A 13,089-nucleotide genomic window follows, 5' to 3' on the forward strand; every position below is an offset into this window, starting at 1 on the left:
TCAAGAGGTCCGCAGATTCTTTGAGGACAGTAATTCTTTTGTATCTGCCAGAGAATCCAGAGAGGTATAACAAGCATCAATAGATATTTGGAAGAATTCTTGAAACAGGTGCTGAAACTGTTCCCCATCTACAGATATCAAAGACCTACTAAGTAGCAATTCCCTAATGAAATACTGGACCTGGGCAATGACATCCATGGCCACTAACATCACAAAAAATAGACAACCAGACACTGCAGGCCCCTGAAAGGACATGCTGTTATCTATGAAGTTCTTACCGATTGAAACTCTATGTCTAACTACTAGTTAAGATGGCATACACAGACAGAAGATGTTAAACACCACCATGCAGAAGCAATCAGCAGAAGTGTGAATGTGGGAAACTCAACAAGGACCAAGACAGTCCTTCAACTAATAAACAGCAAGACAAAAAAGAGGAAAGGGTAACGTACAGATAAACCTACAAAGAAATGCAATGGGTGGATCCTTTTTTGAATCCAGGTTTAAACAAATCAACTGTTAAAAAAAGTATTTAGGGGCCTCCCTGGTGGCGCAAGTGGTTGAGAGTCCGCCTGCCGATGCAGGGGATGCGGGTTCGTGCCCCGGTCTGGGAGGATCCCATATGCCGCGGAGCGGCTGGGCCCGTGAGCCATGGCCGCTGAGCCTGCGCGTCCGGAGCCTGCGCGTCCGGAGCCTGTGCTCCGCGACGGGGGAGGCCACAACAGTGAGAGGCCCGCATACCGCAAAAAAAAAAAAAAAAAAAAAAAAAAAGTATTTAGGAGACAATCAGGTATACTGAAACAGTAAGGATATTTGATGACATTAAGATAGCATGGGGCTTCCCTGGTGGCACTGTGGTTAAGAATCCGCCTGCCAATGCAGGGGACACGGGTTCGAGCCCTGGTCCGGGAAGATCCCACATGCCGCAGAGCAACTAAGCCCGTGAGCCACAACTACTGAGCCTGCGCTCCGCAACAAGAGAAGCCACCAGAATGAGAAGCCCACGCACCGCAACGAAGAGTAGCCCCCGCTCTCCACAACTAGAGAAAGCCCGCGCACAGCAATGGAGACCCAACGCAGCCAAAAATTTTAAAAATAATAAATAAATTAAAAAACAAACAAACCAAAAAAAGTATCTTCATTAAAAGATAGCATGGTCAACTTTTTAAGGTACAATAATATCACTGTGGTTACACTTAAAGGTAGAATCTTTGTTTTAGAGATACAGCATGAAATCTTTATGGTTGAAAAGATACGAAGTCTGGACTTGGTTTCAGAATAATTTACCAGTGATGAATGAAAGTGCAGTGGGGTACAGATTTAAAACAAGACTGGCCGTGAGTTGATATTTGTTGAAACAACAATGGGTGATGAGAATATGGGGATGTCATCACATCATTCTCTGTACTTTGCACGTTTAAAATTTTTTATAATAAAAATAGAAGTTCGGGCTTTCCTGGTGGCACAGTGGTTGAGAGTCCGCCTGCTGATGCAGGGGACACGGGTTCGTGCCCCGGTCCGGGAAGATCCCACATGCCACGGAGTGGCTGGGCCCGTGAGCCATGGCCGCTGAGCCTGCGTGTCTGAAGCCTGTGCTCCGCAATGGGAGAGGCCACAGCAGTGAGAGGCCCGCGTACCGCAAAAAAAAAAAAAAAAAGAAGTTCAAGGTATTAAAAAAGGTGCACTAATTATTCTAGTCTCACCAAACCACCACTCTGTACAGCTCTACTGCTCCCTCTCTCCCATCACCTGTTCTTCAAACCCAGAGACCTGCAGTCCCAAGATACCACCTCTTCCATCTTCATTTCTTCAAGCGCCCCAAACCTCAATAGCTCTTAACTCCTAAGCCACACTCGACACTCCTGCTCACTAGCCCAGCGGCACGATCCTTGCTAAGCCTCAACCAAGTACCAATCCTACCGTCTCCGTCTGTGCTCCTGGCTGCTGCTGGAGAAAACATCGCCAGGTGAGGGGACTTCCTCTTGTGACAGCCCTCCATGCTGCCTGGCCATCCCTGGTCAGCAGGGTCTTCTCCAAGTCCTGTGTGCCACTCACAAAGAAAACAGGGATCCCGGGACAGACACACGTCCTTCCGGCACATTCTCAAGACCCCTTATTATAACCATTCCCCTGCAACTGCACCCGTCTGAAGGGAATTCCAGACTCATGTTAACAGTCACTCACTCCTCGTCCCTGCACTCCATCCCCTCCGCAAATACTCACCCGTGCGCCCCTGTACCAGGCGTTATTCCAGGGACTGCATGCACACCCTAGCGAATCAAATAAACGCCCCGCCAGCGTGGAGCTTACATTCTGGTGGAAGATCTGGCTTCTACTCTGTGCTTTTGTCCTGCTTCTCGGGTGCTCTTTTCCCCTCCTGCTCAGCATGCTGCTTAAATTGGGGCTTCCCCAGTCCTGTTCCCTTCTCATTCCCAAGTTTTCCAGCCAAGACGCATCTCCAACTACCTGATTTACTCAGGGGAGGGGTCCAAGGCAATCATAATGACCGCTCAACAACGATAGTGTACAGGGAGCTCAATCAAGCCTCGCTTCAACCCTGTGACTTAGGCGTCATTATTATTCCCATGTCAGCCACTAAAAAAGAGAGTATCTTGCTCTAGGTCACACAGTCTAGTAAGAGGTAGAATCAAACATCAAATTCAACGTGCCCCAAAGTGATCTCATCATTTCCCACCACAAATGCACGTCTCTCATTTATTTATTTTTTAAATTAATTAATTAATTATTTTTGGCTGCGTTGGGTCTCTGTTGCTGCACGCGGGCTTTCTTTAGTTGCATGGGGCAGGGGCTACTCTTCGTTGCGGTGTGCGGGCTTCTCACTGAAGTGGCTTCTCTTGTTTCAGAGCATGGGATCTAGGTGCGTGGGCTTCGGTAGTTGAGGCTCATGGGCTCTAGAGCGCAGGCTCAGTAGTTGTGGTGCACGGGCTTCAGTAGTTGTGGCACACAGGCTCAGTAGTTGTGGCTCATGGGCTCTAGAACACGGGCTCAGTAGTTGTGGCGCAGGGGCTTAGTTGCTCTGCGGCATGTGGGATCTTCCCAGACCAGGGATCGAACCTGTGTCCCCTGAATTGGCAGGCAGATTCTTAACCACTGCGCCACCAGGGAAGCCCTGCACTTCTTTTAAATTGCACCTCTTACTCAAGGAATGTAAGCAACAAACTACCAGTCACTAAGCCAAAATATGGGCATCACCCCATCTCCTCACTCTCCCCTATGTGAATGAAATTCTAGAAGGTTTAGGACAGCATTGTTACACCTAACATCCCTGGAATGAGAATACTAGCAGATCGTGGATCTGAAGTATCAACCACTGGTTTCAACTCTTGCTTGGCAGTTTGGGCATATGACTTGGAGCCTGATCTAGGTTTTCCCATTTACCACGTGGGTCACCTCTCTTAAGACTCAGTTCCTTTCTCTTTAAAGCTGAAAATGATGACTTGGTCAAAGGTCTGTACTAGCTGTCGCTATTCAACTCTTGGGTCATTAATATTTATTATGGATGGTTTCCACTGCAGAACTGTATTGCTGAGTCTGGGGAAAAACAAAGCTTCTTATGCTTCTTTTGTTCTCTGGGCTAATGATTAAACATGGCTTTCTCCTTCAGATACCATTTAATTTTAAGAGACCCTCAAACTACTGCCAAGAGCACCAAATAAACAGACCTTTAGTATCTTTTGGCAGTCCTTTTCTCGATACTTGTGGACACTTGCCTGATCTCTTTTTCTTGTTACATTTAATTGTAAAGACAAGCTCATTAAACAAAAGTATACTTTCCATTTGTTTTAGCCAATGGCCCTAACACAGAGATTATTAAAGTATATATAGCACAAGCGATTATAAATCACTCAATATAAATTTTGCTAAGTTCTGTCTGTGGGCCTAGAAGCTGAGAACATATTTGCTAGAACAGGTATGCAAACGTCTGTGCTAAGGGAGGCAGAACTCAAATCAGTGTTGTTTTCTTAAGCAGAAACTACACAAAAGAGAAGACTGAAATGAAATATAGTTTTTAAATGAGAGAGAATGAATCACGTGAACATCGAAGAGGCCAAGAAGAATTCAACCAGAAAAATAAAACAACCCTGACCACCCCCATTTGACTTCCCTAAGGAAATGAGCTTTGCATTCAGTATAATCAAAATATACACATTCAAGCCTTCTACCTCAAAGCTGTAAAACGTGACTGGCTTTAAAAAAAAAAGGTGGGGGGGTGATGGGGAGTAAAGGGACCAGCTTTATGAGTTTTCTAAATGGTACTAAAATTTAAAAAAAAAATTTAAGAAACATAATGCTGTACAAAAACACTATCCATGATACTAACGAGAGCGTCTCAAATGTCAGCTAAAATCTTTATAGACCAGAAGCTTGATGCTACGACTGGGAAGAGAATGAAATTTAATGATACTTACCCATGAACTCAAAGTCCTACACAATTCTCTAGAGGGAATACTAAAGTAATAGGTTTTGTTTCTTTTACACTCTGAACGAGCCAAATGGGATTAGAAATATTACAATTTTAACAGTATTTAAAAGTCTTTTTCATTAAGACATTAGATTCACCAATAAGCTTCCTCTACAATCCACAACAAAAATAAAGTTTAGCATTTTCAGAATTTTAATACAAGACAGTCCCTTAACATTACTTCCTGCAAAATGAACATCTTAAAAAGCCGTAATAATCTTATCTGTACTTCAAAACCCTCCACAGCTTCCACTTTTTAAATGCATCTATCCTCCATCCTCTGAAAACCATCAAGAAACCCTCCAGCTTTCACAATAAAGAGAGCACTTTCTTCAGGGCAGCGCACATACTACACTCTAATATGCGAAGTCATTAAGTCCCTTAGATTCATTCATGTCACAAATATTTATTAAGCACCTCTTATGTGTCTGGCACTGTTCCAGGCACTGGGGAAAAGAGGAAAATTTCCTACTCCCATTAAGCTTACATATCAGAGAATAAAATAAAACAATCTCAGAACATGCACGCCTAAGAGCTACAAGTCAAGCAGAGTAAGGACAGTGAGAGTACGAGGGGTGCTGTTTAATGAAGTCTCTCTAAGGAGTGCCTTGTGAGCAAAGACTTAAAGGAAGAACGAGACATGAAAAGATGTGTGTGTTCGGGCAGCAGGTACAGTGCCTGTGAAGAACCTGAGGCAGGAGCAAACTTAGTCAACAGACCAGCTGGACTGTTATTTCTCTCTCCTACTTGGGGCCAAAAGCCAAGTTTCATTAACAGCTCTGCTGCACCAGCTTCTATCAATCAAAAGATACGTTCAAAAGGAGTTGTAAATTAATACATACGAACTGTTGCCTACTTTGCCTAATGATTGAACAACATCACTGCCTATCCAGTATGAGTGTAGTCTGATTTTGGGCAGGTGCCTCGATTGCCAAGGCAAGGAGATGCAAAGCAAGGACTGCCAAGGTGATGGGGCATGACGGCTTCACAGATGATTAGAGACTTGAAACAAAAGCCCTCAGTAACCCTATATTTTCGGAATGAAAAAAAAAAAAGTGGTCGCACAATGGAACCACATATTTGAAAGACTAAACTCTCCAAACCCTATTTCTTGGCAGGCGCTAATACCCAGGCAATGAGGGTGTACTGTTAAACCTCTCGGTGCAGGGCTGGCGGTAACGACTCCGTGCGGATGGGTCAACACGCCCAGCAGCACCTCCTCCATCCACTCATTAAACACTGACCGAGAAAAACTCCGGTTTGCTCCTACACTGGGAAACGTATACAAAACAAGCAGTCACCTGAGTGCCTGCTTGGCACGTAGTAGGTTCGCTGTTAGTAATGACAGATAAATAAGAGAACGAAAGCACGTGGGCTGGACCCGGTAGAAGCCTGGCTCAGCGGCGTACGGAAGCTATAAAGGGCTTCGGGATAAAGGCGGGTTTTCTCTTCCGGGAGGAAGAAGAGTTTAGGGAGCCTCAGGGGCAAAGAAAAGGAGTGGGACTGAGATCTTCTGGCTAACAGCGCCGCGGGGAGGAGGGAGGGCGCGGCGCCTGCGAGGATCCGCCGGGAGAGCTGGGGGCGGGGCTGGCACCGCCGAACCGCAGAACCCGCCGGGCTCCAGCCACGCTCCCGCAAGCACGATCCGTAATGGAGGCGCCACGGGCGCGCCGCGGGCTCAGACCACGGCCGGGACGCCTTCCCAGTCCACGCTGCCCCTCCGGGCGGGGCTTTGGGCCGCGTGGCAGGGCCGAGGGCTGGCCGCAGAGCCCGGGCGGCTGTGGGGAGGTCGCACACTTACCCGGGGCCTGAGAGCGCGCGCGCGGCGCGGACCGGGCGACAAGGAGGCGGGCGCGCTGCTCCGGGCGCAGGAGGGCGGCGGCGGCAAGGGCCACTCGTGAGAACCAGCCGCAAGGGCAGCCAAGCATAAGCAGCGAGCTCGGTGGACGCCTGGGCCCCACCGCGCTCAGGCGGACTCACAGCGGCCGGCCTCGCACACGTGCGGCGCAACGACGCGCAGCTGCCGGCTGGCCCCACCCCGGGGCGGAGCACACCCTCCGCCGCCGGCCACGCCTCCTCCGCTCCCGCCCACCAACCTGTGGAGGAGGTCCCGCCCACTCCCTCCAACCCCTGCACAGTGGCTCCCGGGAAGGTTCGTGCTTGCACCCTTTGGCCTTGCAACCTGCGAGGCTGGAGCTCACCGTGGTCCTTTCACTCCATGAGCTCTCAGGCGGTCGCACCTGGGCTTTGGCGGGGGGTATATACCCAGAGGGGAACTGCTGTGTCATATGGTAATTACATTTTTAAATTTTTGACCAACCCCCATATAGTTTTCTATAGCAGCAGTAGACTTGTTTTTTAAATCTGGGTTTACATGTGGGAATCTGGTTAGCTGATCATAGGTAATTCGCCAAGACTGGTTGCGTTCTATGCTGCCTTCCGCTGATATTATTCACCTCAGTTAAGTACTTTGAGTAGTTTTCTGTCCCTAATGCATGTACAATCACATTTTCTTGAACTGTGGTTAATTCATAGGTTAATGTCCCAATGACAGCAACTGCAAGTATTTTTACCACAGCCACACAGTAGAAATTAAATCTAAACGTTTAATTTTCGTATACAGTTGGCCCTTGAACAATGCAGGGGTTAGGGGCACCAATTGTGTCCACTTGAAAATCCAAGTATAACTTTATAGTCAGCCCTTTGTATCTGCAGTTCCACATCCATGGATTCAACTAACTGCGGATGGTATAGTACTGTAGTAAGTATTTATTGAAAAAAATCTGTATAGATGGACCTGGGAAGTTCAAACTTGTATTGTTCAATGGTCAACTGTACTTTAAAAAGTATCTTCTCTGAGATTGTGGCCCAAATCCTCACAAGCACATATGGAGGAAAGAATGTTCACATTTCTTTGGACATTAACTGGGTCCATGGTCAAAACCTACCCTTTTTGCATTTCAGCCTAAACTTCCTTAGACAAGATCCAAGTAAAACATGCATTTTTCGTTTTCCAAAAAGCCAGCTCTTTATTGGCCTTTATAGTTAAAATAACACAGGAGTGTTCAAAACTTCTTCCCCATTCCAACTTCCTCTAATAAACATTTGACAGTTTAATGTTCTCCTTGACTCTAAAATTACATCCTAACATGTGTATTAAGTATAATATTCAGGATCCTGCTTTAACTCCACACCAGTACTATGGATTGCTAAGTGCCTAGCACACACAGTTTATCTCGTTTCATCCTTATTATTGTCTAGTATTCTGTCCATCTTAGATGCCTCTTTCCATTCCCCAGATAGTAGTTAATTGTTTTCTGTGCTCCCTCAGTCATTGCAAACATTTCCCTTGTTGAACTTACTGCACTCAATCTTAAACTTCATCTGTTTCCTTCACTGGAATATGAATTGTTCAGAGGCAAAAATTGGGGTTTAGAGCAATCTTTTTTCTCCTTTAATTTTATTTTTAATTTTTATCAGTTATACGTATCTGTGATTTACAGTCAAATAATTCTATAGAAACCTTGTAAGTTTTGCAATGAAACAGAAGAGACTGTATCCCCACCCTGCCCCTTCCCTGTTTCCCTTTCCTCAAAGTCACTTCATCTTTCAACTGGTTATTTTGATTTTTTACCTTCATTTCTCTATATAAAATGTTTGCATTGCTATTTCTTGATGTGTCACTTTTAGGCACTATCTATTGATTTCACTTAATGGAAAATGAGGGTTTAGCTCTTCTTCCTTCCCCCAGCCCCACCACACTTCCCTGCCCTTTATCTGCCTAATATAGTTACATTGTACCTTTTTAAAAATACTTATTTGTTTGTTTGCACCAGGTCTTAGTTGTGGCAGGCAGGCTTCTTAGTTGCAGCATGTGGGCTCCTTAGTTGCAGCTCCAGGGCTCCTTAGTTGTGGCATGCAAAGTCTTAGTTGCAACATGCATGTGGGATCTAATTCCCTGACCAGGGACTGAACCCGGGCCCCCTGCACTGGAAGCGCAGACTATTATCCACTGTGCTACCAGGGAAGTTCCCAGTTATACAGTACTTTTAAAAACAGACTTGTGTTTACTTCATTATAATTAGGTAAACATTACTCACATCTTGAGCAAAGTAATATACTATGATTACTTCTCCTCCTCAATTTTTTGTTTTTCTTGCAGTTAATAATGATCTTATTTTTACTATTCATCACTAAGCCTTCTTAATGATTGTTTAAACCTCTCCCTCCAGAGCTTCAGATAGATGAGAAGTTCTATCAGTCTCATCTTTCCGAAGGAGCCTCTTCTGGAGCCTTCTGACCTGCGCCATCTACGTCTAGTGCACAGCTGTTGTCAGGGCTTCCCACTATTTTTCTCCTGTGTTGTGTCTTCTGTTTCCTATATCCCATGCATTCTTTTTCTTTGTTTAGCCCACATTTTAGTGGAGTACATCTCCACTAGCTTCCTGAGGAAGGAGAAATAAATGAAAGGGAAATTTTCTGAGCTCTTGAATGTCTGAACACACCTTTATTCTTTTTTTTTTTTTCCCTTTGGCTGTGTTGGGTCTTCATTGCTGTGCGTGGGCTTTCTCTAGTTCTGGCGAGCGGCGGCTACTCTTCGTTATGGTATGAGGGCTTCTCATTGTGGTGGCTTCTCTTGTTGCGGAGCACGGGCTCTAGGCCTGCAGGCTTCAGTAGTTGTGGCACACGGGCTTAGTTGCTCCGCGGCATGTGGGATCTTCCCGGACCAGGGCTCGAACCCATGTCCCCTGGATTGGCAGGCGGATTCTTAACCACTGCACCACCAGGGAAGTCCCCACACCTTTATTCTTTATCCACACTTGATTGGTAGTTTACTAGTCACGTACAGAATTTCAGTTTGAGATAAATTTTCTTTGGAATTTAATAGACCTGCTCCCATGTCTTCTAGCTTTCTTTGTGACCATTGAGAAATTGAAAGATATGCCAATTCTTGATCCTTTCTAAATGATCTCTTTTTCTCTCTGGAAGGCTAGGCTTGTCTTTTTGCCCCGAGTGTGCTGCAATCTAACAATGATGAGCCTTGGGATGAGTCAAGTTGTACCCATTGTGCTTGGCACTCAGTGGGACCTCTTCAAGCTGGAAATTCATGACCTTTAGTTTGGGGAAATTTTCTTGAATTGTTTTGTTGGTGATAACTCCTTCCCTAATCCCGGTTGTTGTTGTTTTACAATTCTTATTTTTTGTATTTTGAACCCCCCTGTAGTGGTCCTCTAATTTATTTTTTCTTTCATATGTTTCATTTCTTTGTCCTTTTGCTTTTTTTCCCCCTAGGATACTTCCCAACATTTATCTTCCAACTTTTTATTGAATTCTCATTTCTACTATCATATTTTTTTGTCTCTGAATGCTCCTTTCAAAATAGTAGCCTGGGGCCTCCCTGGTGGCGCAAGTGGTTGAGAGTCCGCCTGCCGATGCAGGGGATACGGGTTCGTGCCCCGGTCTGGGAGGATCCCATATGCCGCGGAGCGGCTGGGCCCGTGGGCCATGGCCGCTGAGCCTGCGCGTCCGGAGCCTGCGCGTCCGGAGCCTGTGCTCCGCAGCGGGGGAGGCCACAACAGTGAGAGGCCCGCATACCGCAAAAAAAAAAAAAAAAAAATAGTAGCCTGTTACTGTTTTATGGTTGCAGCGGTGTCACACATCTCAGGATATAAATAAATAAAGTTTTCTCCTCATTGAATGGTTTCTGTTTTCTCTAAGGGCTGCTTTTTTTCCCTTCCCCTGTTTGTTTCCGTCTCCGTGATACCACCTTCCATGCTTGTTTTTGAAATTGTCAAATCCCTAGGTCCTCTACTTAACTCTTGCTGGCACTCCTAGTTCTCCTCCCTGGCAAAGGACAGGCTTTTTTGGTCTCTGCACTGGTTGAAGTGTATGTTAGCCGCAGAGTCCTTTTCCTCCTTTCAGGTCCCAGAGTGTTTACAACCAGATCTGCACCCTCCAGGTAGGAAGCTGGAGGGTCACCTCTAGTTGAATTTGATCTGCCTTAAAAGAAAGAGCCAGGGCTTCCCTGGTGGCGCAGTGGTTGAGAGCCCGCCTGCCGATGCAGGGGACACGGGTTTGTGCCCCGGTGCGGGAAGATCCCACATGCCGCGGAGCGGCTGGGCCCGTGAGCCATGGCCATTGAGCCTGCGCGTCCAGAGCCTGTGCTCCGCAACGGGAGAGGCCACAACAGCGTGAGGCCCACATACCGCAAAAAAAAAAAAAAAAAAAAAAAGAAAGAGCCAAAGACACTGGAAATTCCGCAACTAAACTGTCCAACCAAATTACATTAAAGCTAATCAACACGCCTCCTCACACTCAGAACATCTGGGATATCATCTAAAATATAAGTTGAAATGATTCATATTGAATTTACACTGTAGAGAGAGAGGGATACCTGCAAGCTCCATCCTTAACGACCCCAATGCTGTAGAGGAGGTTTACCGAGGTTGAGAAGGACCTCCTCCCCCCGCCCCCGCCCGCCGCCCCCGCCCCCTTCTCCTTCCAGAGCAGCCTATCCGGCCCCCCGCCGGCAGAGGGAGCCACCGCGCACGGCCGGCGGCTGCGCGGGCAGGGCCTCTCTGGGAGGAGAGGAAGAAACCAGAGAGACGGCAGAGGAAGTTGCTGTGGCTTTGGGAGCTACGGTGTCCAAGCCCTGCTGGTGTCTGATCGCTGGCCGGAGCCGGAGTCCATTGGCCACGCTGGCTGCGCAAGGAGCCGAGGACTCGCGCGGAGGCAGGATGCTCCTGGCCGGCGATTTCGGCAAGGCGCCGGCAACCCGGGTGAGGCGGCCCTTTTGGCCCGGGGCAGGGACACTGGTGGCCCAGTGAGGTGGCACAGACCTCCCAGGGGAGGGTGCCTCGGTGAAGTGGCCTTGGCGGCCTGGGGACGCGGTTGCGGTGGCCCGGGGGAGACGGCTCTTGCAACTCTGGTGAGGTGGCAAAGACTTCCCGGGGGAGGTGGTCCCAGTGCGGTGGCTCTGGTGATCCCGGTGAGATGACACAGGTCATTCTGGTGACGTGGCCCTGGAGGCCGGGCCTGGGGAGGTGGCCGTGGTGGCCCCAGGGAGGTGGCCCGTTTTAGAACCTCCAGATCCTGGCGTCTCAGGAAGGCCCCAGCGGGAGGGGGCTGGGACCTCGTTGTCTTCCAGTGGATGCCCTCTGGGACCCTGTGCGAGTTCCACCTATCACTTCAGTCTTCATGTGTTTGTCGCACCTGTTCTCCTTCTAGTGCTGCTCTGAAAATGGTGACCCAAGGAAGAACATCCAGGAGAAAAGTAAGCGGACTCCAGACACCTTAGCACTTTCTACCCAGCCATCTCTCCAAAACTCTGCCCTCAAGGGTCTGCATCGAGAAGGGTCTTAGCCTGTTATCTTTTAGATGAAGCATCTCTTTTTCTCTTTCTGTATTAAATACTGATCATCATCATACACATATTTTTGCCTTTCAAGATGGTAAACTATGGGGTGATTTGGAGAAGAGCGCTTCCTGCCCCCTGCCTAGTGCAGGGACTTGTGTGGTTTCACTCCAGTGCTGCCCTCATACTGGATTCCAAGTAACTGGGGGCTGTGATTTTAGTGAAGCATCAACTTATTAAGCATCAGGCAATGCGAGGGGCTAATGATGTAGGAGAGATGACCACCACCTTAGTTGCGTTCCAAGGAGTCAAATGATTCTTGTTGAGTTGTATTTACCTTCAGTGAATTTGCAGGTAATCGTTGATCTGGGAAGAGCACAACAGATAACTTGGTTCCTGGATCTTGAACTGGATAGGGAAAAGGTCAATATCTCCACTTCCTTCCTAGGACAGGAGCATACACCAGGGGGTGGACAGTTGGTATTTTACTTTTATAAACTAAACGTGGCAAGATTTTGGAAATCAAGGAATCTTCAGGGCCTTTTGAAGTGAAATGTACTGGGAGAGGAAGGGGGAAGCATGGCACAGCTGTTCCATCAGAGGGTTTTTGGTTCTTCTCACCACGGCAAATAGTCTGGGAATGAGTAGTAGTAACAGAAAGGGTGTTTGTGTTACCGCATTGGCTTTAGGAGTTAGACTTGCCCTTAACATTGCCTGTTGCTGCAATGTGCCTCAGAAAGAAAGCTCTGAGTGCTTCATAGCACTTGACAGTCACAGCTGCTACAAGTTAAAGGATGTGCGAGGACCTCGTATCGTTCAGTTTAACCCTTCCCATTTCCACCTTTGCCCCATTCAGATGCCTGGGAAGTTGAGGCCACTGAGCCGTAGACCCTCCTTTGTTGGCTTGGTCAATTTCTTTGCAATTAGAAGTGCTGTTTACAAAAAAACAGAGGAAAGGAGAGACATTAACCGCCCCCCCCAAATCACCACTGTGTCATTTTGAAGAATGTCATTTGACTAAGAATGTACTATGCTGCATTTAAATGGTTAAATCAAAAGAGTATAATTTTTTGTAAAAAGTGAAGATAGAATTTACTCCCTAAGCTACAGCGAGCTTATCTTCACGAAACATTCCCTCTGCACGTAGCCCTGCCTCTGTGTCTGCAGATACACCACACAACTCACATGTTTTATATAAGATAAATAAAAGAAGTCGACATTGTGGGCTTCCCTGGTGGCACAGTGGTTGAGA

At 47.2% G+C, this 13,089-nt stretch overlaps 1 protein-coding gene across 3 annotated transcripts in view; it reads right to left on the minus strand.

Moving 5' to 3' along the window:
- Positions 1-13,089, minus strand: part of PUS7 (pseudouridine synthase 7) — a 106,245-nt gene that overhangs the window by 51,430 nt on the left and 41,726 nt on the right. Inside the window, exon 1 of one of the 3 annotated variants that reach the window (XM_060107514.1) lies at positions 6,285-6,508. The exons of 1 other annotated variant lie outside the window; for it this stretch is intronic. In XM_060107514.1, coding sequence (XP_059963497.1) covers positions 6,285-6,411 — 127 coding nt within the window. In that variant the 5' untranslated portion in view covers positions 6,412-6,508. Of the gene's footprint in view, positions 1-5,784; positions 5,885-6,284; positions 6,509-13,089 lie in introns of those variants that run through there. One more of the 3 variants, XM_060107517.1, reaches the window with a different exon arrangement.

The sequence above is a fragment of the Mesoplodon densirostris genome, chromosome 9, assembly GCF_025265405.1.
Source record: "Mesoplodon densirostris isolate mMesDen1 chromosome 9, mMesDen1 primary haplotype, whole genome shotgun sequence".
Classification (NCBI taxonomy): domain Eukaryota; kingdom Metazoa; phylum Chordata; class Mammalia; order Artiodactyla; family Ziphiidae; genus Mesoplodon; species Mesoplodon densirostris.